The sequence below is a fragment of the Loxodonta africana genome, chromosome 15 (assembly GCF_030014295.1).
Source record: "Loxodonta africana isolate mLoxAfr1 chromosome 15, mLoxAfr1.hap2, whole genome shotgun sequence".
NCBI lineage: Eukaryota > Metazoa > Chordata > Mammalia > Proboscidea > Elephantidae > Loxodonta > Loxodonta africana.
This window is the reverse complement of record NC_087356.1, coordinates 13,430,629-13,452,539: the sequence shown is the minus strand read 5'-3', so window position 1 is coordinate 13,452,539 and position 21,911 is coordinate 13,430,629. Positions and strand designations below refer to the sequence as shown.

The 21,911-nt window shown below is 40.6% G+C and overlaps 2 protein-coding genes across 12 annotated transcripts in view; one reads left to right on the top strand and one right to left on the bottom strand.

The window, feature by feature from the left end:
* The window catches only part of LOC100662119 (sulfotransferase 1C4), a 31,127-nt gene extending 27,590 nt beyond the window's left edge, over positions 1 to 3,537 (bottom strand). For 2 of the 6 annotated variants that reach the window (XM_064268588.1, XM_003413620.4), the window contains exons 1-2: positions 3,163 to 3,530; positions 239 to 364 (exon numbers count right to left, since the gene is read on the bottom strand). In XM_064268588.1, coding sequence (XP_064124658.1) covers positions 239 to 364; positions 3,163 to 3,331 — 295 coding nt within the window. In that variant the 5' untranslated portion in view covers positions 3,332 to 3,530. Of the gene's footprint in view, positions 1 to 238; positions 365 to 3,162 lie in introns of all 6 variants that reach the window. The other 4 variants (XM_064268589.1, XM_064268590.1, XM_010593582.3 and 1 more) reach the window with 3 other exon arrangements.
* LOC111751558 (uncharacterized) overlaps positions 1 to 21,911 on the top strand; it is a 360,216-nt gene that overhangs the window by 60,984 nt on the left and 277,321 nt on the right. For 3 of the 6 annotated variants that reach the window (XR_010317908.1, XR_002786661.2, XR_010317906.1), the window contains exon 4: positions 17,422 to 17,615. The exons of the other annotated variants lie outside the window; for them this stretch is intronic. The gene's annotated coding sequence lies outside the window, so the exon portion shown is untranslated. The remainder of the gene's footprint in view (positions 1 to 17,421; positions 17,616 to 21,911) is intronic. 6 annotated transcript variants of the gene reach the window in all.

The following is a 21,911-nucleotide window of genomic DNA, read 5'->3' as shown; positions in this document are numbered from 1 at the left end:
TGTGTGTGTATGTGTGGGTTTGAATTTTATTCTACATTTTCCTCCAGCTCTGGCAGAGACCCTCTATTGTGATCCCTGTCAGAGCAGTTGGTGGTGGTAGCCGGGCACCGTCTAGTTGTGCTGGACTCAGTTTGGTGGAGGCTGTTGAATGCCTGGAATTTTGAGAGAGGCTTTTTGATAGTAAAAATCCTAAGTGTATGGTTAGGACTATAGTCAAGTGTGGCAATTCAGCACTCACCAGATTCCATTCCTGGTATTATCAATTCGATGAAAGGAATTCGTATATGAGTAGGTGCTCGTTTACTTTTCTCAGCATCACCTTTATTTTGTATTAAGTCCACTATCTCCTCAGTCCATGTTGTTCCTTAGTCCACATGTAATATAAAGAAGCACAGTCATTTAGTGTACTGTATGCCTTCAAATAGAAGATACTTATTAGAATACCTAAGTGAATTTTAAAGTTAGGTTTATAAGGATTCAGAAAACATCATTCCTTATTTATGTCTGGTACTATCATAATTTAGGGGCTAAGTTGGAGTAGACATTATGTTGATAAATACACAGTTTGTTATTTTTTTCTGTCACAGCCATTAATTTGGTTTGTTGTACTATTGACTTAGATGCATTGTTCTTAAGAAGGGGAGAATGAAGGAATTTGAAGGTCTTTCTCAACAGATTGTGATCTCCTGAAGAGTAATGACAATGTGGTTTTCAAACTGTTTTCCAAGCAGATAGCACGGGGCTGCCACATAAGAGGCACTCAGTATATGTTGGCTGAATGAATGAATGATTAGTGCCCGGGCTTGATATTCACCATTAGCACTCAGTATCTGTTTTCACCCTCTTCTTGGTTTTCCCCTTGTATCAGGGGCTGAAAGGCTGAAATGTGCATTTCCAGGACATCCTTGCCCCTAAGGTTCTAGATGTTATTTAGATTCTGCCAATGAAATGGATTAGCCTGAGGTTTGGAAGGCAGAAGGGAGGTAGAGGTCATCCTTCTTCCCAAGGAAGTGGCTCCCTCAGATAGAAGTGTTTGCAGCGGGCTTTCCACAGCCCACTGCCCAGTACCCTCAACCCAAGAAGGTACATAACCACTGCTACCACTCCCACACGAACGAGGGCCTCGGCCGCCCACCTTCAGTATGTTTCTGTGTCCTGTGCTGAATCCTGATGAATTCCATGTTGGATGTCTGACAATATTAGGATGGTTTTCTGGAATAGCCTTAATAGTCCTGCTACCTAGATATGGGTTGATTTTTTTTCTACATTCTCTGGCATCAGCTGTCATTATAAATCTCTTTTCTCATGCTCTCAATTCAGCACTTTTAAAGGTCTATCATAAGAGCATAGATTAGAAAACAATAAATAATAATTATAGCTATATATCGTATATGAGTTGGCCTTCTATATTTCTGGCACCAAGTAAGTACTTTTTCACAATAGGACAAAGACCAAGATTTCTCTAGCCATCTATTCAAAGAAAATTACGTTATTTGTAGTAGTTTTAAATTTAGTTTTATAGTTTACTCTGATATTTTCGTGATGGGCTAAGATTGGGGCCAATTTAAGTGCCACCTAGAGGTTCAGGGGAGCCCTGGTGGCTCAGTGGTTAAGAACTCGGCTGCTAACCAAAGGGTTGGCAGTTCGAATCCCCCGGCTGCTCCTTGGAAACCCGATGGGGCAGTTCTACTCTGTCCTACATGGTTGCTATGGGTTGGAATTGACTAGATGGCGATAGGTTTGGTTTGGTTTTTTTTAGAGGTTCAGGGATGAGTTAAATGACTTCTTGAAAGGCCCATGATTCTCTGAAATACTTTTTTCTTCCCTCCTTCAGAGTATGTGGCATTACTGTTTTAAAAATTTAGGTATTTTTTAGACTATGATTTTTATCCTCTGCGTTTGTTTCTTCTAGCTAATAAAAATAACCTTTAGTAACGTATAAAGTTTTAGTGATGATTATTATGAATTACTTTAGCTGGCAAGCACTTTACTTTTTTTTTGTATTTTTCAAAACCCACTAACGCCATGCAAGTCCGAAGTGAACCAAATCCTAAGGCTCACATTTGGCAGGGGCAGAAGGAATTAGCTATGAAATACTGTACTGTAATGACGAAAACCAAATGGAGTTGTGGAGTTAGGGATGAAATGAAGGCAGTGAGGTTTGATCCTAGCCAGTGGCTGCTTGTTGAAGTTTACATTTAGAAAAATTTCATCCTGAGCAGCTTCCTGATGAGTAAGATTAGAAAGTCAGGATCAATAGGAAACCAGTGGACTAAGAGACTAAGGATACTCCACATTAAAGCCCCCTGGACCCCCCCAACACCCAAGCAGAATCTCTTATTAGGATCTTTAGAGATAAAAAGTCAAGAGGGATTTGAACACACAGTCTCAGAGACTGCTTAGCTTTAGATTTTTGGTGTGTGTGTGGGAGGGCATGAGTTACTGACAGGGAGCTTGATTTTACAAACAGCAAGCGTGTATACATTGGAGGGTGGATTGAATACTGGGTTTTTAGTATGTATGCACAATTATCTGTCAAGATCTATTTCCCTCTGCTCACCCCCAAGTTTACATGATGCAGTGACTGAGCTCAACTTGGTCTTACTTCTACAGACACCTTTGTTAAGCTGATTATTAAAATAAGGTAGTAGGTGTACAACACAGCAATAAGGAAGGTGGAAACCAAAAGAATAGTTTTAGAACTTTGAGGTGGGAGGCTCTTGAGGGCACCTGGGGGGCTGCTGAGGTGAAATCAGCACCCCAGAACCAGAGCCACCTGTTACTTTTTCCACATCAGTCTTGGGATCCCCTTTCTATCTCACACCCCAAAAGCAGCCTTTTACAAGATCTGCATTACGGGCCTAGATTGGGAAAACATAAATAAACAAATCGAGCCCTTTTGATCTTGGCTGTTGAATTTACTTTCAGGCGGGGAAGTAAAAAATCATAGGAAGAGTTAAATTCTTAAAATTTGTCAGACATTTTAATATTTTTTGTGCAGTTCCTTTTCTGGTTTCCGCGAGTAACTTGCCTTAGCCATATTCCTCTGCCTGGTAAACAGTATTCTGCTCATCCCCAGGAGATCAACTTCGTTATTTCCATATTAATGCATCTTTCCCACTTACCTGCCTAACCCTCTTGTCACCTCTGCTTTCCACCTACCTGCTTTCGGATAGGTAGCAATAAGCAAATCATCAGGCTTGGCTTGGAAGTTGCAGATCTGATCCCAGGCTTCACAGGTGGGCGTAGGTTGAAGAATTCCTTTCACATAGTCCACGGTTATGCGCCCCTTTTCATCACTTTCCAAATCCTTCATCTTGTTTAAAGACATGAGTGTCAGAAATCAGAGTCCTGTTGGAGACAAAAGTTACCTGAGTCAACACAAGGCATATATCCTGATATACAGAAAATGCTAACCTCAGACCACAAACTCTGTCTGCGATAGCCTGGGGCTGGCCAGCCAACAGGGAGAAATATTGCCACGGGGCCGGCTGGGCCGAGTTGCAGAGAACTAGCAGCTTTTGTTCCGGTCTTTGTGCACAGGCCTTTCCTTCAGGTCCCCTCCCTCTGCAACGTCATACCAGAAAAAAAAAAAAAAAAAACCCAAATCCCAACTGCTGTTTCTTTCCTAATCCTGCTCTTCTGTAGCAGTTTAACAACAGTTAGTGCCCCCATTATGTTTCTCACCTTTGTGGTCATAAAATAATTCCCAATACTTTTGGTGGTTGTTTCTGTGGGCTCTGAACAGTGAGATCCTAGATCCTGAACTTCGCAAGACTTAGAAAGGGTCAGCTTCGTTAATATTTAAGAGTAAAATAAATAATGCTCCATTAGCCTCCTTTCGTAACCTGTTTTACAAAATCAGGAAGGGTCTGTTCATATCTATTAAAACATATGTGTGTCTTGTTTAAAGCAAAATGGATGCAAAACAACAACAACAAAAATACACAAAAAACAAAAACACAAAACCCCTCCAGATTTGCAGAAAAGAAGATGGTAAATGTGTTAAGATACACACCCTTCTTTGCTCTTGGAGTTCACTTCCTAGACTCCTGCCAGCTTCCCCGATCGCTTTGGGGTTTTTTTTAGCCTGCCTGCTTCTTTCCCTAGAACCATTCGTGGATCCTGCCTGAGTTTTGTTTTTTATTCCTGGATCAGCCATAGCCTCTTCTCTGCTGACCACCTCTAAAACAAGATCAAGATCCCTTTTACTTTTTAAATGACAATTATTGCAATTTATTCGTCCATTTTTCCTGTTTCTCTCTTACCCCCAGCAACCCTTCTTGGACCCTTCAGAATCCATTCTGAACACCAAAGTCCGTAATTTCATTTCTTGCCTAAATGCTTTCACTGGCTACCTCCACAAACCCTTATCATATTCTGTAAGGACCTTCATGATGAGGCCTCTGTCTGTACCCCCAGATCATACCACGCTTGCTCCCTCTCACAGAGCTTCAGCCACAAAGGCCTCCGTCCCACCCCAACAGGCACTGGGCTCCCTCCTGAATTGCCACTGCCACTGCCATTTCTTGTCCTGGAAACCTCTTTGTCAGACTCTCGCATGCCTGGTTCTTTGTCTTCCTTCAGGTCTCAGCTTAAGTTCCCCCTTTCCAGGGAGGCTTTCCCTGGCCTTCAACATCGTCTCAAGTAGATCCTCCCTATTTTCTTTCTCATGGCATCTGTTATTTTCCTTTAGGGCAGCTATGAATGTTTGGTTTGTTTACTTGTTAATTTTCCATCTCCTTCACTAGACTCCAAGGTATGTGAAACAGGGCCTGGGTTCTGCCTTGCTTTTTCAGTTACATGCCAGCTATACGCCTAATCCAGCCATGATCCCTTTGAATTATGGTGTTGATTAAGAATATTGAATATACCACGGACTGCCAGAAGAACAAACAAATCTATCCTGGAAGAAGTACAACCAGAATGCTCCTTAGAAGCAAGGATGGTGAGACTTTGTCTCACATACTTTGGATGTGTTATCGAGAAGGACCAGTCCTTGGGGAAGGATATCATGCTTGGTAAAGCGGAGGGTCAGCGAAAGAGAGGAAAATGCTCTATGAGATGGATTGACATGGTGCATGCAACAGTGGGCTCCAGCATAGCAACGATTGTGAGTGTGGCTCAGGACCAGGCAGTGTTTCGTTCTGTTGTACATAAGGTCGCTATGAGTCAGAACCGATTTGACGGCACATACATATGCCTAATCCCTAGCTCCCTATACTAAGCTATGCTATACTATGCTGTACTATACTATTTTCCTGAGAGAATGAATGAGTAAAATTAAACAAAAAATTGAGAAGGTAGATTCTTTGGGCTACCATTATGATAGTAATTAGTCAAGCTTGGTGACTGTGTCTTGGTAGTTTCTAGACAAAATTCAGACTGCCTGTATTTGACTCCTAGGCCCACTCTTAGTAACTATAGTACCACGGCCAAGTTACTGAACCTCTCTGAACTTTACACTTTATACTTTCCTCATGTGTAAACTGAGGATCATAACAATTTCTACCTCATAGTGTTGTCTCGAGGAATAAAATAGAGAATTAAGTGCTTAGAATAGTGCTTGGCAACAGGGAAATGTTCAATAACTATTAAAAAAAAATAATAATGAATGACTGTTGTACACTGTTTCTCTTTGGCTCACATTCTTATATGAACTCAGTAAAGAGGTCTTTGGTTTTCCCTATTCTTCAACTCTTCATGTAATTTTTCATTTTAATTTCTTTCTATAATCTTTTCACTCCTGTGTGCTAACAGGGTAGAGTGGTGGATGGGTCAGTAATATCTTCGCAGTATGTTTTTTTTTTTTTCAGTACATTTTGTGCCAGGGATGGAGTTTTGGGAGATAGGCAGATGGAAGTGAGGAAGGATATGTTCCCCTTCCCAAAAGAGAACTGGATGGGGTTGAAAATGTTGCTGTTGTTAGTTGCCACAGAGTCAGTTTGGAATGGACACTAGGAAAGCTGAAAGTTTCAGACAACTTGAAAAATTATCGTGACTGCACATATTGTTCCTATTTTCACTCAATAGTACTTCCTCATAAGTTCTTGAGAAGTAAATACAATGTACTTAAACCCACTGCGGTTGAGTTGATTCCGACTCATAGCTTAGTGACTTAAAAAATAAAATTGGTGCTAAGTCTACATTTTGCCAGTGTTGCTTTGGAATTCAAAATACCTGGATTTGAATTGAAACTGACAGTTATAGCTGTGTAATCTTTCTAATTATTTAATCTCTTTTGAGTCTATTTCCTTTTCTGTTAATCTCACAGAATCAGTGTGAAGATCGGTGTACATAAGATGAGAAATAGAAGGAATAGGAGGGCGAGGACCGAGTCTTAGAGGGCGTTCGATGTCCAAAGGAGTTTAAGTTAAATGTGTAGATAAAGGGCAGACAACGGAAGAACTTTGAGCATGGGAGCAGGGTGTCGTCCTATGTAATCTTTATGCTAATCCTGTGAGGTAGGAAGTTTTATCCGCAATTTACAGACTGCGAAGTGGCTGCTGAGAGAGGTGAAATGAGAGACTCAGCTTCAGAGGGGAAATCGCTGAAGTGAGGACTGAATTCCGTCTGTCTGGCTGCTGAGTCCAGATCGTTTCCATTTCAATGTTGTCGTTGTTGTGTGCTGTGGAGTCAATTCCAGTTCACAGTGACCCTATATGACAGAGTAGAAGTGACCCATAGAGTTTCCTAGGCTGACATCTTTACCGGAGCAGATCAGCAGGTTTTTTATCTCCTGTGGAGCTGCTGGTGGGTTTGAACCATAGACCTTTAGATTAGCAGCCAAGAGTTTAACCATTGTGCCACCAGGGCTCCTTTTTCCATTTCAATAGAGCTCTACAATTTGGAGAGGTAGGCTACGGGAGGAGGCTGCTTTCAAACATCTGTGCCCTGCTAAAAATATATCTGCTAATAAACAGTTCAGCGCGGAGGCTGGGTGCTCACTGTCTGCAGGAAGCTAAGCCTAGTCATCCAGGTCCGTAGTCACGCTGTAAGCATATGCAGCTTTAGCATGGAAGTTCACAGTTAAGGCCCGGATCCCTTGCCTATGAGTCAATTCCAACTCATAGCAACCTTATAGGACAAAGTAGAACTGCCCCATAGGGTTTCCAAAGAGCGGATGGTGGATTCGAACTGCTGGCCTTTTGGTTAGCAGCCAAGCTCTTAACCTCTGCACCACCAGGGCTCCACAGTTAAGACAGTGAAGTCAATCGTACATTTTAGAAGGATTTGAAACAAAACCAAAATTGACCATCGTGCACGATTTTATCAGCAAGCATTGAACACAATTAATTTGCAAAGACTCAATACTTACTCAAACATCAAAGCAAGGGCTTCACTCTTTCCTTTTCCTTCCTGTTGTCTCTCCTCTCTTTTTTCTTCTCACCCCCTCTCTCCTCTCCACACTTCTTATCCTGCTGAAATGGCTGAATCACCACATAGGCCCTTATATAGAATTGACTATCATGGCATGTTTACCTGCCTGGATGTCATCTATTGCTGGTTTCACAGCAAATAGATGAGGTAAAAATTAATAGGGTGTTTTTGGGGACTGTTTAATTCCCAGGCATATCTCATTATATGCTCAGTCATGTCTTATGGCTTGAGAGAATGTACAGGGAATTGAGAGAGAGCAGTGAATGAGATCTGGTAATAATGCTTTACTGTTATGTAGTGCTTTGCATCATCCACAAATTGCTGCATAGCTATATGAGGATATGCCTAGCGTGGTTCTCGGGGACAACAGAGCATGACAAACTCAGGGGAATAATAATTTGAGCAGATTCCCAAGCTTGGAAGCAGTATAGACGACAGATGTTCTTAGTGGGGTATCCAAGCAAGGGAAACTCCTTGTTTCTCCTCATCGCTGCTTCCCTGTAGTTAGCCTCAGATTTCCTGGTGAGCTTCTCAGTGTCCATGCCTATGGATTTAATGATTTCCATCCATGAATTTTCTCTATTAAGACCCTTTCCAGTAGCCCTAGAAATGTTGAGAAGTGATAAGAGAGTTGATGGTAGTTGTTCATGGCATACTATCATCACTGTGCATTCAGCGCATCTTTCTTGTGTTTTTTATCTTCATACCTCACTCACATTCCCACCTCCCATAGAAACTATGACATTAACATGTATCTTTTGGTTTGTATGTGTTCTTGAAAAGTGAATATTTTGGCTTCACTTAATTTACATAAATTATATTGGGCTATATATCTCTTTTGGTTACTTATGTTTTTTTCTCTAAGCCTTCATGTTGCTTTATGTAAATCTGTTGCTTTTTTTATTGTGCTTTAGGTGAAGGTTTACAGAGCAAATTAGTTTCTCATTAAACAATTAATACACAGATTGTTTTGTGACATTGGTTGCCAACTCTGTAAAGCGTCAATGCTCTCCCCTTCTCCACCTTGATTTCCCTGTTTCCATTCATCCAGTTCTTCTGTCACTTCTTGCCTTCTCGTCTTTGCTTTTGGGCTGATGTGCGCATTTAGCCTTGTATACATGATTGAACTATGAAGCACCTTCCTTCCGTGTGTTATTGTTGGCCCTATAGACCTGTATATTCTTTGGCTAAGGGTGAACCTTGGGAGTGGCTTCAGTACTGAGTTAAAAGGGTGTCCAGGGCCATACTCTCAGGATTTCACCAGTCTCTGTCAGACCAGCAAGCCTGGTCTTTTCCTTTTCTTCTTCTTTTTTTTTTGTGTGTGTGTATTTGAATTTTCTTGTACTTTTTTCTCCTCCTCTGTCCGAGACCCTTTATTGTGATCCCTGTCAGAGCAGTCTGTGGTGGGAGCTGGGCACCATCTAGTTGTTCTAGGCTCAGTCTAGTGGAGGCTGTGGTAGTTGTGGTTCATTAGTCCTTTGGACTAATTTTTCCCTTGTGTCTTTGGTTTTCTTCATTCTCTTTTGCTCCAGCCAGGATGGGATCAGTAGATGTATCTTAGATGGCTGCTTGCAGGCTTTTAAGACCCCAGGTGCTACTCACCACAGTCAGATGTAGAACATTTTCTTTTTATACTGTGTTATACCAAATTGAGCTAGATGACCCCAGAGACCATGGTCCCCAGCCTTCAGCCTAGTAACTCGGTCCTTCAGGGAGTTTGGATGTGTCTGCAAAGCTTCTGTGACTTTGCCTCGGTCAAGTTGTGTTGCCTTAATCAGTATTGTGTACCCTTCACCAGAGTTACCACTTATCTACTATCTAGTCAGTGTTTTTCCCTCCCCATCCCTCCCCTCCCTCATAACCATCAAAGATTGTTTCTTTCTGTGGGTAAACCTTTTCATGAGTTTTTATAGTAGTGGTCTCATACAGTATTTGTCCTTTTGTGATTGATTTATTTCACTCAACACAATGCCCTGCAAATTCATTCATTTTGTGAGATGTTTCCAGGATTTATCATTGTTCTTTATCATTGCATAGTATTCCAGAGTATGTATGTACCATAGTTTGTTTACCCCTTCATCTGTTGATGGGCACTTAGGTTGTTTCCATCTTTTTGCCGTTGTGAATAATGCTGCAGCTGAAACAGGCTGCTCAGCCATATCTTGAACAAAACCTGCGCCATTTTGCCTTTCCCCAACCTGTCTCTGTCTCCAAGTATGATTTTGCTGTAAACTCCCCTAAAAGTTAAATGGTAACTAACGGTTCCCCTAGGACCTTGAAAAACAAGTGATCTCAATCTAAGCCTGTCAAAAAGGACAAAGGATAGCGCCAGCCACCCCCTGGACTGATGGGATAATGGCAAGAAAAAAATGAACATGTTTGAAATATGGCCACGAAAACCAAAGAGAAAGAGAATGGACATTCCACAAGTTCCTAAAACACATGTCTCCCTTTTCCTATTGAACTCCAGCTGGATGGCAGTTCCTGGAGACAGACAGCTTTAGGAGGAGATCATTCCCCCCTGTCTCCATATACCGGTATATATAATAAAGCTCTTGCTACCTGCCTCCCCTGTCCCAAGAATTGGCTGTTTGTGGCAGATGTCTCTAATTCGTGAAATTGCAGTGACACAGTGAACATGGGTGTGCATATGTCTATTGGTGTGACAGCTCTTATTTCTCTAGGATATATTCATAAGAGTGGGATTGCTGGATCGTATGGTGTCTCTAGCCTTTTAAGTAAGGGTCATATCGTTTTCCAAAATGCCTGTACCCACCAGGAGTGCATAAGAGTTCCGTTCTCCCTGCATGCTCTCCAACATTTGTTATTTTCTGGGTTTTTTTTTTTTTTTTTTTTTTTGATTTGTGCCAGTAATGTCAGGCGAGATGGTATCTCATTGTAGCTTTGATTTGCATTTTTCTAATGGCTAGTGATCCGGGCATTTCCTCATGTGTTTGTTAGCCGCCTGAATGGCTTCCTTGGTGAAATGTCTATTCATATCCTTTGCCCATTTTTAAATTGGATTCCTTGTCTTTTTGTTGTAGAGATGTTGGATTTTCCTATAGATTTTAGAGATTAGACCTGTGTCAGATATGTCATAGCCAAATTCTCTTTTTACTCTTTTGGCGAAGGCTTTTCATGAGCATAAGCATTTAATTTTTAGAAGATCCCAGTTATCTAGCTAATCTTCTGGTGTTCGTGTATTGTTAGTTATGGTTTGTGTCCTGTTTAAGCCGTATATTAGGGCCTCTAGTGCTGGCTCTATTTTTTCTTCTGTGATCTTTATAGTTTTTGGTTTTATATTTAGGTCTTTGAGCCATTTTGAATTAGTTTTTGCATATGGTGTTAGGCATGGGTCCTGTATCACTTTTTTTGCAGCTGGACATCCAGTTTTGCCAGCACCATTTGTTAAACAGACTGTCTTTTCACCATTTAATGGACTTTGGGCCTTTGTCGAAGATCAGGTGACCATAGGTGGATGGATTTACATCTGGGTTCTTGATTCTGTTCCATTGGTCAGTGTGTCTGTCATTGTACCAGGACCAGGCTGTTGTGACCACCTCATCTGTATGGTCGGTTCTGAGGTCAGGTAATGTGAGGCCTTCTACTTCGTTCTTTTTCTTCAATTAGGCTTTACTTATCCAGGCCTCTTTCTTTTCCATATTAAGTTAATGTAAATCTGTTGCTGCTGATTGCTTTCCAATACTCCATAATGTATTAGAAAGCAGTTTACCTGCCTACTCTCCCAGCAATGGGAACCCAGATAACCTTTCACTCCCAGCCAGCACAAATAGGGCTGCAAGGAACACAGGCATGAATATTGTTATGTCTTTCCCCTTATTTGGGATATATACCCACAAGTGGAGTTTCTGGGTCAAAGAACGCTCACTTATTCTCTGACTAACTATTGCGGGATTGCTCTCTTGAATAGCTGTACTTGTCCATACTTCACCAGCAGTGTATTATCTAGCTGTTTAATTTTTGCTTTTCTAATAGGTTTTAATTTGTACTTACTCTCAGTTACTAATGATTTGGAGCATCTCTTCAAATGTTTGCTAATTTTTTAGGTTTTCTCTTCTAAAAGTTACCTTCTTTTGGGCCCTATTTAACCATTTTTCTACTTGGGTTGTTATCTTTTCCTTACCGATTTGAGAGTTTCTTGTATATTATGAGTATTGGTCCGTTTTGGTTTTAGACAGTGCAGATAACTTTTCCCATTCTGTCCTGTTTCTATTAACCTTTTTATGGTACTTTTTGTTGAACAAAAACTTCAATTTTGGTGTATCAAATTCATTAAATAGTTTTGCGTTATATTGTGTGCTTTTGAAGTTTTCTTTTTAAAAAATCCTTCTTGTGCTTAGGTCACAAAGATAGGTTTATTTTGTAAACCTTATAATTTTACCTTTCACGTTTAGTCTTTAGTACTCCTTTGTGTAAGTTGTTAGATAGGGATTTAGTTTTATTTTTTGCATATGTTAAGCCATTCTCCCTAATATCTTTTATAAACTACCAGTCCTTTCCCCATTGATTGTAATGTCTCCTTTATAACATACTAAGTTTCCACATTTTCAACTATTACTCTCTGAGCTTTCTGTTCCATCAGCTGTTTGTCCACTCTGGTAATAATACCATACAGTGTTAGAATACAATGCTATTACTTTGACTCTGCGGTTGTCCTACTATCTGGTGGGGCAATTTCCCATTCTACATCTCCTTCTTTCTAGGGTGCCATAGCTATTTGTGAGCCTTTTATTCTTGCATGTACATTTTAGATTAACATTTTTCAAGTTTGACTGTGTCTGTGCTGAGTTTGGAAATCGTAGTGGTGTAGTAGTTAAGCATTGGGCTGCTAACCAAAAGGTCCACTGTTGGAACCCACCAGGTGCTCCTTGGAAACCCTATGAGGCAGTTCAACTCTATCTCATAGGGTTGCTATGAGTCGGACTTGACAGCAAGGGGTTTGGTTTTGGAGTTTATAAATTAACTTGGGAACTGTACTAGTAGTACAGTTCTTTTTCTACAATACTTAAAGAAATAATTATTTAGAATTTCCTCTTTGGCTTTGTTTTTAAACATCGAGATTTGTCTCCATCTGTGCATTTGTCCATTTCTATCCTGTTATCACTCTGTGAGCGCTTTCAGTCTGATGCCTTTTTCTTTAATTTTGGTAAAGCTATCTTCATTGTTTTACCGAATAATTCCTCCTTTCCATTTTCACTTTTCTCATTGTCTAGGTGTTAGTCCTTTCTCCTTCTCTCCTTCTCTCACTTTTTCTTTTATAATTTCTGTCTCTTTATCATTTCCTGGTATCATCTGGGAAACTTCCACATCATTAATAATTGTTCTTCAGATACATTTATTCTACTCTTTATTCCATCTGTTGTGTTTTGTATTTCAACAAATCTTTTTGAAAACAAAACCTAATTTTGTTTTCCATGGGATTTTTTATTCCATGTGTTTGCATATTTTGGTAAGTGGTGTCCAGTTATCTTTCTTTTGAGGCGGATGTATTGTTCAAGTGTCTGGATATTTTGGACTGTGAGCTCCAGTTCCTTGGGGACCTCAGCTACAGTTGTCTATAACTGGTAACATATGTTGAGTAGGGCTGAAGGCTAGACCTTAGATTGTCAGTCCCCAGCGAGTTTAAGAAGAGGAAGGAGGGAACGAGCCTCAGGTCAGAGGATCCCAGTTACTTCTGAACGGTTGATTCCTACTGTTTACCGATTCTCTTACCAGTGAATTCTATTGATCACAGCTTCCCTTTTATAAAAAATATTTTATTGTGTTTTCGGTGAAGGTTTACACAGCAGTTTATGTTCCCATTTAACAATTTCTACACAAATTGTTTAGTGACGTTGGTTACATTCTTCACAATGCGTGAACATTCTCATTATTTCTCTTCTGGTTTTTCTATCCATAGCTTCATCTTTTTTAAAAATTCCTCAGAATGCTTTACTTTTATAAAATGGTAATTTATTTCCCTTATCATAAAAATAAAGTACTTTCATTGAGAACAGTTACAAAAATACAAACAAGTAAAAAAGAAAAGCTGAAAATCAAAGTCTCTCTTTTAAACCCCTTGAGAGGGCAGTCTCCCTCTGGTCACTCACCAGCTCTGGAGTTTGGGAGGGGTGAGGTAATGATGTTTGAGGGAGGCTGGTCTGTTTGTACCTGCTCTCATCAACACCTCATTGCAGCAGCTTTTGGGCCCCCTTAATGTTACTTGAAGTGTAGTGGCATGGGTGCTGTTGTAAAACGAATTGTGTCCCCCAAAAATGTGTGTCGACTTGGCTAGGCCATGGCTCCCAGTACTGTGTGATTGTCCAACATTTTGTCATCTGATGTGATTTTCCTATGTGTTGTAAACCCTACCTGTATGATGTTAGTGGGATTAGTGGCAGTTTTGTTAATGAGGCAGGACTCAATCTATAAAATTAGGTTATGTTTTAAGTCAGTCACATTTGAGATATAAAAGAGAGAAGTGAGCAGAGAGACAGGGGGGCCTCATACCACCAAGAAAGCAATGCCAGGAGCAGAGTGCATCCTTTGGACCGGAAGCTCCTAGACCGGGGGAAGACTGATGACATGGACCTTCCCCCAGAACTGACAGAGAGAGAAAGCCTTCCTCTGGAACTGGCATGCTGAATTCGGACTTCTGGCCTCCTAGACTGTGAGAGAATGACTTTCTCTTTGTTAAAGCCATCCACTTGCGGTATTTCTGCTATAGCAGCACTAGATGACTGAGACAGGTGGTCTGGTTTGCTGTCACTGATTTTCACCATTTAGGAGCAGGCAATGATGGTCCCTAGGCAAAGCATAAGAAAGGCAAAGCAGAACATTAGCAGCTTTCATGTATCAATTCTCTCCTGTCATGTTGCCCACAGCTGCCCTATACTTCAGGCTCTCACGCATCACTAACACTCACTCCAGTTTAAGTCAGGGGTTTTTCATGATTTTATTGTTGTTTGCCCTGCAATCTACATGGCTCTTTAACTTCTGTTTTCTCCAGAGTTGTCTTTGAGGGAGGTAGTTGAGAGTCTAGGAGGAGCCAAAAGCCTTCGGGAATAATTTTAAAGCTGGTGGCCTAGGGAATTCATGGAAAACCAAGGCTGACATAAGTGCTGTTAGACTTTTATTAAGTAACAAGCACTGTACAAGTCTGAAAAATGTGTTCTTAGTAAATGGAGCTGTTGCTGTTAGGTGCCGTCGAGTTGGTTCCGACTCATGGTGACTCTGTGCACAACAGAGCAAAACACTGCCCAGTCCTGTGCCATGCGCACTATCGTTGTTGTGCTTGAGTCCATTGCTGCAGCCACTGTATCGGTCCATCTCGTTGAAGGTCTTCCTCTTTTCCTCTGACCCTGTACTTTACCAAGCGTGATGTCCTTCTCCAGGGATTGATCCCTCCTGACAACATGTCCAAAGTATGTGAGATGCAGTCTCACCATCCTTGCTTCTGAGGAGAATTCTGGTTGTATTTATTCCAAGCCAGATTTGTTCTTATAGCTAGGTCTCCATTTTTCTAACAAGGGTTTTCAAATGTGGGCTTGAATGCCAACTCAGCCACTTTGTAGCTATGAGGCCTCGGGAAAAGTGTTTTAACTTCTTCAGCCTCAGGTTCCATATCTATGAAACGGAAATAATATTACCTACCTAATATGGTCGCGGAAGCCCCGGTGGCGTAGGGGTTAAGTGCTACGGCTGCTAACCAAGGGGTCGGCAGTTCGAATCCACCAGGCGCTCCTTGGAAACTCTATGAGCAGTTCTACTCTGTCCTATAGGGTCACTATGAGTCTGAATCGACTCAACAGCACTGGGTTTGGTTTTTTTTGGAATATGGTTGCTGGAGCCCTGGTGGTGCAGTGGTTAAGAGCTCAGGCTGTTAACCAAAAGGTCAGCAGTTCGAAACCACCAGTTGCTCCTTGGAAACCCTATGGGACAGTTCTGTCCTGTCCTAATGGATTGCTATGAGTCAGAAACGACTCGATGGCAGTGGGTTAATATGGTTACTGAAAATTAAAATGCATTTAAATTATCAGTCATTTTTGAAGTACTTATCACAGTACCTGACAATACACTCCTTACACCATGATTCCTTTTATTGGTTATGGAGCAGATCCATCTTTCTTCCTTAGCGAGTGGGCACCTACCCTCAGTACTGCTCTCTGTAGATGCTCATCTGAGTAGGTTTGGCTACTCTGAGCTTACTGAGATATTTGGCTTATGCAACGCAACACGCATGTTCCAACTTTTATCCCCATGACTTTTTAAAACTGCTGTGAGATAAGCTCTTCACTTGACGTTCTGTCATATTATTGAGCTCATCCTCAAGCTGAAGTGAATATTCAGTTGTTAATTTACATCATCTAACTTGGCTTATGTACCAAGCTAGAAAAATGCACATTTAGCCTAGCAGAGACAAAGTATCTGATTTCCCCATGAAGCATCTCATTGGGCTACTGCTGCCTTATCCCTGTCCTTGGGGAAGAGGCTAAATGAGCTAAAAAAGACAGGTCCTATGACATGAGGAGAAGAAAGGTGGGGAGGGGAGAAACTAGAGCATAAAGGATCACTGGGAAATAATAAAATAGTACTATAAGAGAGTCATGGGACAAGATGGAAAAGCATGCCTCAAAGCAGTGTTAAGTAGATACGGGGGGCTGAGGTAGGGAGCTAAGTGTGTATGTGTGTGTGGCGGTGGGACAGGGGCTGGAGAACCAGCAACGAGCAGCAACGAGCAATGACAGAAATATGAAGAAAGGGAGGTTATCGAGTTAAATGCCAGTACCTCCAGCTGAATTTTCGCCTGCATCTAGCTGGCTGCAGATAGGGATTTAAAAACCAAGGTTTTGGATAAACCTGTGAGAAAGTAAAAAGAAAGCCATCTCTTTTGGGCTATTCTTGTTGGGTTTCAAGAACATTCAGGGCTTCCTGTTTCTTGGGGGTATTGTCTTCACTGCCAAAATGTGCCCCCCAAACATCTCTCCCCTGTACATTACTTACTTTTGGTTGAAGGAAATGTTTCAGAGTATTCATTCCATGATCCTGGATCAGGAAGTACGTTATTCACCCTTTGAGTACAATAAAAGCTATCATCCTTGGCATTTCTTAGCATCTTAATTATCTGCAATACATTTTTAAAAATATGACAGAAGACTATAAAATGGAGAAAGATATACCCAAAACCCAAAATGGCATTATATTCAGTATGCTTTGCATGTTTTTTATTGGGAGCAATAGGATAGAAAGGTGTGCATGTAAATAATTATTTCATTTATGCTTATACTTATTAAGTACATTTTAAGATAATGAGTAAAAAGGAAAAAATAAGTCAGCATTGCTGTCTTTGTGAAGCCCATAATGTACTAGTGGAGGCAGCAATGGAAACGAATAATTCAATGTCTTGTAATAAATCCTGAATATTAAATAATAATGTTATTGAGTGGTGTGATCTTACCCTGTGACGTTGAGTTTGCTGCAAAGCAAATTTTTCAGTACTCTCACTCTAAATTTCTTGGTAGATATTTTATTAACTCAAAATAAAAGCCACGTATTATTTCTGAAAGCACTTTTTAAATTCATGATTCATAAAATATACAATGCCAATTATTACATAAGAAGGGTATGACAAAAAATAACGAGAAACCTGCTGTGGTTTTGCTTCTAGAAATAAATTTCCACTTGGAAATTTAGATTATCTGTATGATAGAGGGTAATATTTTAAGTAATTTATTTTAGATTTCTTCAAAAAGAGTCAAATTCTTAATCTACTTTTTGGTATAATGGATGCCACATGAGTTTTTTACATCAAAAAGGTAGAATATTGATGTGATCTTTCAGGGACTATGCTAGGCTATTGGAACTGGTGTGCCAGATCAACTTCCTGGGAAGGGACATTATTAATTAATGTAAATCATTAAATTGATCATTACTAATTAATGTAAATCATAATTTAAATCATTAAATTAGTATTAACCGTGATCATTGTGATATTTGCTTATGTTCTATTTCTTCCCTTGACCACATTTCACATCTGTGTAGAAAAACATGCTAAGAATAACACTAACAGAAGTTACTGCAGCACGTTAGATCCAGTTTGCCTCCTGGACTCCAACGGACGGAGCAAATGTTGGTCTTATGCTGTTTGAAGTATGACACACCATTGCTCTTATAAACGGAGAACAAAAATATTAGGAGTACCAGATAATTCTCAGAGAGGCAAGACCACTGATGATGTAAGTTGACCTCACTCACCTCATCTGTAGGTCCTTTGGAGTAGGTTAGATCAAATATCTATTAAAAGACACTAAATGACTTCAGGGGATATTTTTGGTTTAAGGTTTAAAGATTATCTCAGGGCAGTGGTTTTGGGAGTTCATCCAGCCTCCATGGCTCTAGAAAGTCTGGAGTCTGTGAGAATTTGAAATTCTTTTCTGCATTTCCCCAATTTTGATCAGGGTTATTCTGTAGAATCTTTGGTCAGAACGTTCAGTAATAGCATTTGTGGTCTTTAAAGCTTGTGAGAGGCCACCTAAGATACTCCACTGATCTCAGCCATCTGGAGCAAGGGAGAATAAAGAAAACCAAAAACAAAAGGGAAAGATTAGTCCAAAGGACTAATGGACCACAACTATCATAGCCTCCACCAGACTGAGTTCAGCACAACTAGATGGTACCTGGCTACTACCACTGGCTGTTCTGACAGGGATCACAGTAGAGGGTCCCTGTCAGAGCTGGAGAAAAATGTAGAAAAAATTTTTAACTCACAAAAACAGACCAGCCTTACTGGCCTGACAGTCTGTAGAAACCTCAAGAATATGGACTTCGGACACCCTGTTAGCTCAGTGATGAAGTCGCTCTTGAGGTTTACCCTTCAGCCAAAGATTAGACAGGCCCATAAAACAAAACGAGACTAAAAAGGCAAGGACTAGAAGGCAGGAGGGGACAGGAAAGCTGGTAATAGGGAACCTGAGTTCGAGGAGGGTGAGTGCTGGCATGTCTTGGGGTTGGTAACTAATAACACAAAACAGTATGTGTACTAATCATTTAATGAGAAGCTAGTTTCTTCTGCCCCCACGTGTCTGTCAGTTTGTCGTACTGTGAGGGCTTGTGTGTTGCTGGGATGCTAGAAGCTGTGCCAGTGTTATTCAGATACCAGCAGTGTCACTCATGGTGGACAGATTTCAGCTGAGCTTCCAGACTAAGACAGACTAGGAAGAAGGACCTGGCAGTCTACTTCTGAAAAGAATTAGCCAGTGAAAACCTTATAAATAGCAGTGGAACATTGTTTGATATAGTGCAAGAAGATGACCCCCCCCCCAAGTTGGAAGGCACTCGAAAGATGACTGGGGAAGGGCCACCTCCTCAAAGTAGAGTCGACCTAATGATGGTGGTGGAGTGAAGCTTTCGAGACCTTCGTTTGATGGTGTGGTATGACTCAAAATGAGAAGAAACAACTGCAAACATCCATTAATAATTGGAACGTGGATGTATGAAGTACGAATCTAGGAAAATTGGAAGTTGTCAAAAATGAAATAGACCACATAAACATTGATATCCTAGGCATTAGTGAGCTGAAATGGACTGGTATTGGTCATTTTGAATTGGTTAATCATATGGCCTACTACACCAGTAATGACAACTTGAAGAGGAATGGCATTACAGTCATCGTCAAAAAGAACATTTCAAGATCTATCCTGAAGTACAGTGCTGTCAGTGATAGGATAATATTCATACGTCTACAAGGAAGACCAGTGAATACGACTATTATTCAAATTTACACACCAACCACTAAGGCCAAAGATGAAGAAATTGAAGATTTTTACTAACTTCTGCAGCCTGAAATTGATCGAACATGCAGTCAGGATGTGTAGATAATTACAGGAGATTGGAATGCGAGAGTTGGAAACAAAGAAGAAGGATCAGTGGTTGGAAAATATGGCCTTGGTGATAGAAATGATGCTGGAGATCGCATAATCGAATTTTGTAAGCCCAATGACTTCTTCACTGCAAATACCTTTTTTCACTAACATAAACAGCAACTATACATGTGGATCTCACCAGATGGAATACACAGGAATCTGATCGACTGCATCTATGGGAAGAGATGATGGAAAAGCTCAATATCATCAGTCAGAACAAGGCCAGGGGCCGACTGTGGAACAGATCATCAATTGCTCGTATGCAAGTTCAAGCTGAAACGGAAGAAAATTAGAACAAGCCCATGAGAGCCAAAATACAAACTTGAGTAAATTCCACTTGAATTTAGAGATCATCTCAGGAATAGATTTGACACGTCGAACACTAATGACTGAAGACCAGACAAGTTGTGAAATGACATCAAGGACATCATACATGAAGAAAGCAAGAGGTCATTAAAAAGACAGGAAAGAAAGAAAAGACCAAAATGAATGTCAAAAGGGACTCAAACTTACTCTTGAATGTTGAGTAGCTAAAGTGAAAGGATGAAACGATGAATTAAAAGAGTTGAACAGAAGATTTCAAAGCGTGGCTCGAGAAGACAAGTAAAGTATTATAATGACATGTGCAAAGACCTGGAGATGGAAAACCAAAAGGGAAGAACATGTTCTGCATTTCTCAAGCTGAAAGAACTGAAGAAAAAAATTCAAGCCTCAAGTTGCAATGTTGAAGGATTCTATGGGGAAAATATTAAAGAACGAAGGAAGCATCAAAAGAAGATGGAAGGAATAGACAGAGTCACTATACCAAAAAGAATTGGTCAACATTCAGCCATTTCAGGAGGTACTGTAAGATCAGGAACCAATGGTACTGAAGGAAGAAGTCCAAGCCGGACTGAAGGCATTGGCGAAAAACAAAGCTCCAGGAATTGACGGAATACCAATTGAAATGTTTCAACAAACGGTTGCAGTGGTGCAAGTGCTCACTTACCTATGCCAAGAAATTTGGAAGGCAGCTACCTGGTCAGTTGACTGGAAGAGATCTATATTTATGCCTACTCCCAAGAAAGGTGATCCCACTGAATATGGAAATTATCGAATAATATTAATATCACAGGCAAGTAAATTGTTGCTGAAGATCATTCAAAAGCAGCAGTAGCAGTATATTGATAGGGAACTGCCAGAAATTCAAGCTGGATTCAGAAGAGGACATGGAACCAGGGATATCATTGCTCATGTCAGATGGATCCTGGCTGAAAGCAGAGAATACCAGAAAGATGTTTCCCTGTGTTTTATTGACTATGCAAAGGCATTCGACTGCGTGGATCATAACAAACTATGGACAGCATCGAGGAGAATGGGAATTGCAGAACACTTCATTGTGCTCATGCAGAACCTGTATGTAGACCAAGAGACAGTTGTTTGAACAGAACAAGGGCATACTTCGTGGTTTAAAGTCAGGAAAGTTGTGCATCAGAGTTGTATCCTTTCACCATACCTATTCAATCTGTATGCTGAGCAAATAATCTGAGAAGCTGGACTATATGAAGAAGAACGGGGCATCAGGATTGGAGGAAGACTGATTATCAACCTGAGTTATGCAGATGATACAACCTTGCTTGCTGAAAATGAAGAGGACTTGAAGCACTTACTGATGAAGATCAAAGACCACTGCCTCCAATATGGCTTACACCTCAACTTAAAGAAAACAAAAATCCTCACAACTGGACCAATAAGCAATATCATGATAAATGGAAAAAAGGTGAAAGTTGTCAAGGATTTCATTTTACTTGGACCCACAATGAACACCCATGGGAACAGCAGACAAGAAATCAAAAGATGCATTGGATTGGGCAAATCTTCTGCAAAAGACCTCTTCAAAGTGTTGAAAAGCAAAAATGTCACCTTGAAGACGAAGGTGTGCCTGACCCAAGCCATGGCGTTTTCAGTCATCTCCTATGCACGTGAAAGCTGGATGATGAATAATTACCGAAGAAGAGTTGACGCCTTTGAATTGTGGTGTTGGTGAAGTATATTGAACATACCATGGACTGCCAGAAGAAAGAACAAATCTGTCTCAGAAGAAGTACAACCAGAATGCTCCTTAGAAGCAAGGATGATGAGACCACGTTTCACATACTTTGGACATGTTGTCAGGAGGGATCAGTCCCTGGAGAAGGAGATTGTGTTTGCTAAAGTAGAGTGCCAGCGAAAAAGAGGAATACCCTCAGCAGGATGGGTGCTGTTGTGCATAGGGTCTCTAAGAGTTGGAACCTACTCAATGGCACCTAACAACAACAGTTCTGTAAACCTTCATCTAAAGTACAATTAAAAAAAAAAAATGTTCAGTAACGGTAGCCAGGCACCATCCGGTTCTTCTGGTCCCATGGCAAAGGAGGTAGTTGTTCACAGATGAAATTAACCACCCATTCCATAAACCAAAAATATCCCCGAAATCTTCTTAAAACCAGACAATAGCTTGGCTGTACTGGTAAAAATTGTCTGCCTTGAGCATTATGCTCTTTTAAGAATTGTCTATATGGGATCAAAGTTACAACAACAACTGGAAAGATTAGATAGGAACCTTAGGGGGCAATGACTTTATGTTAATGG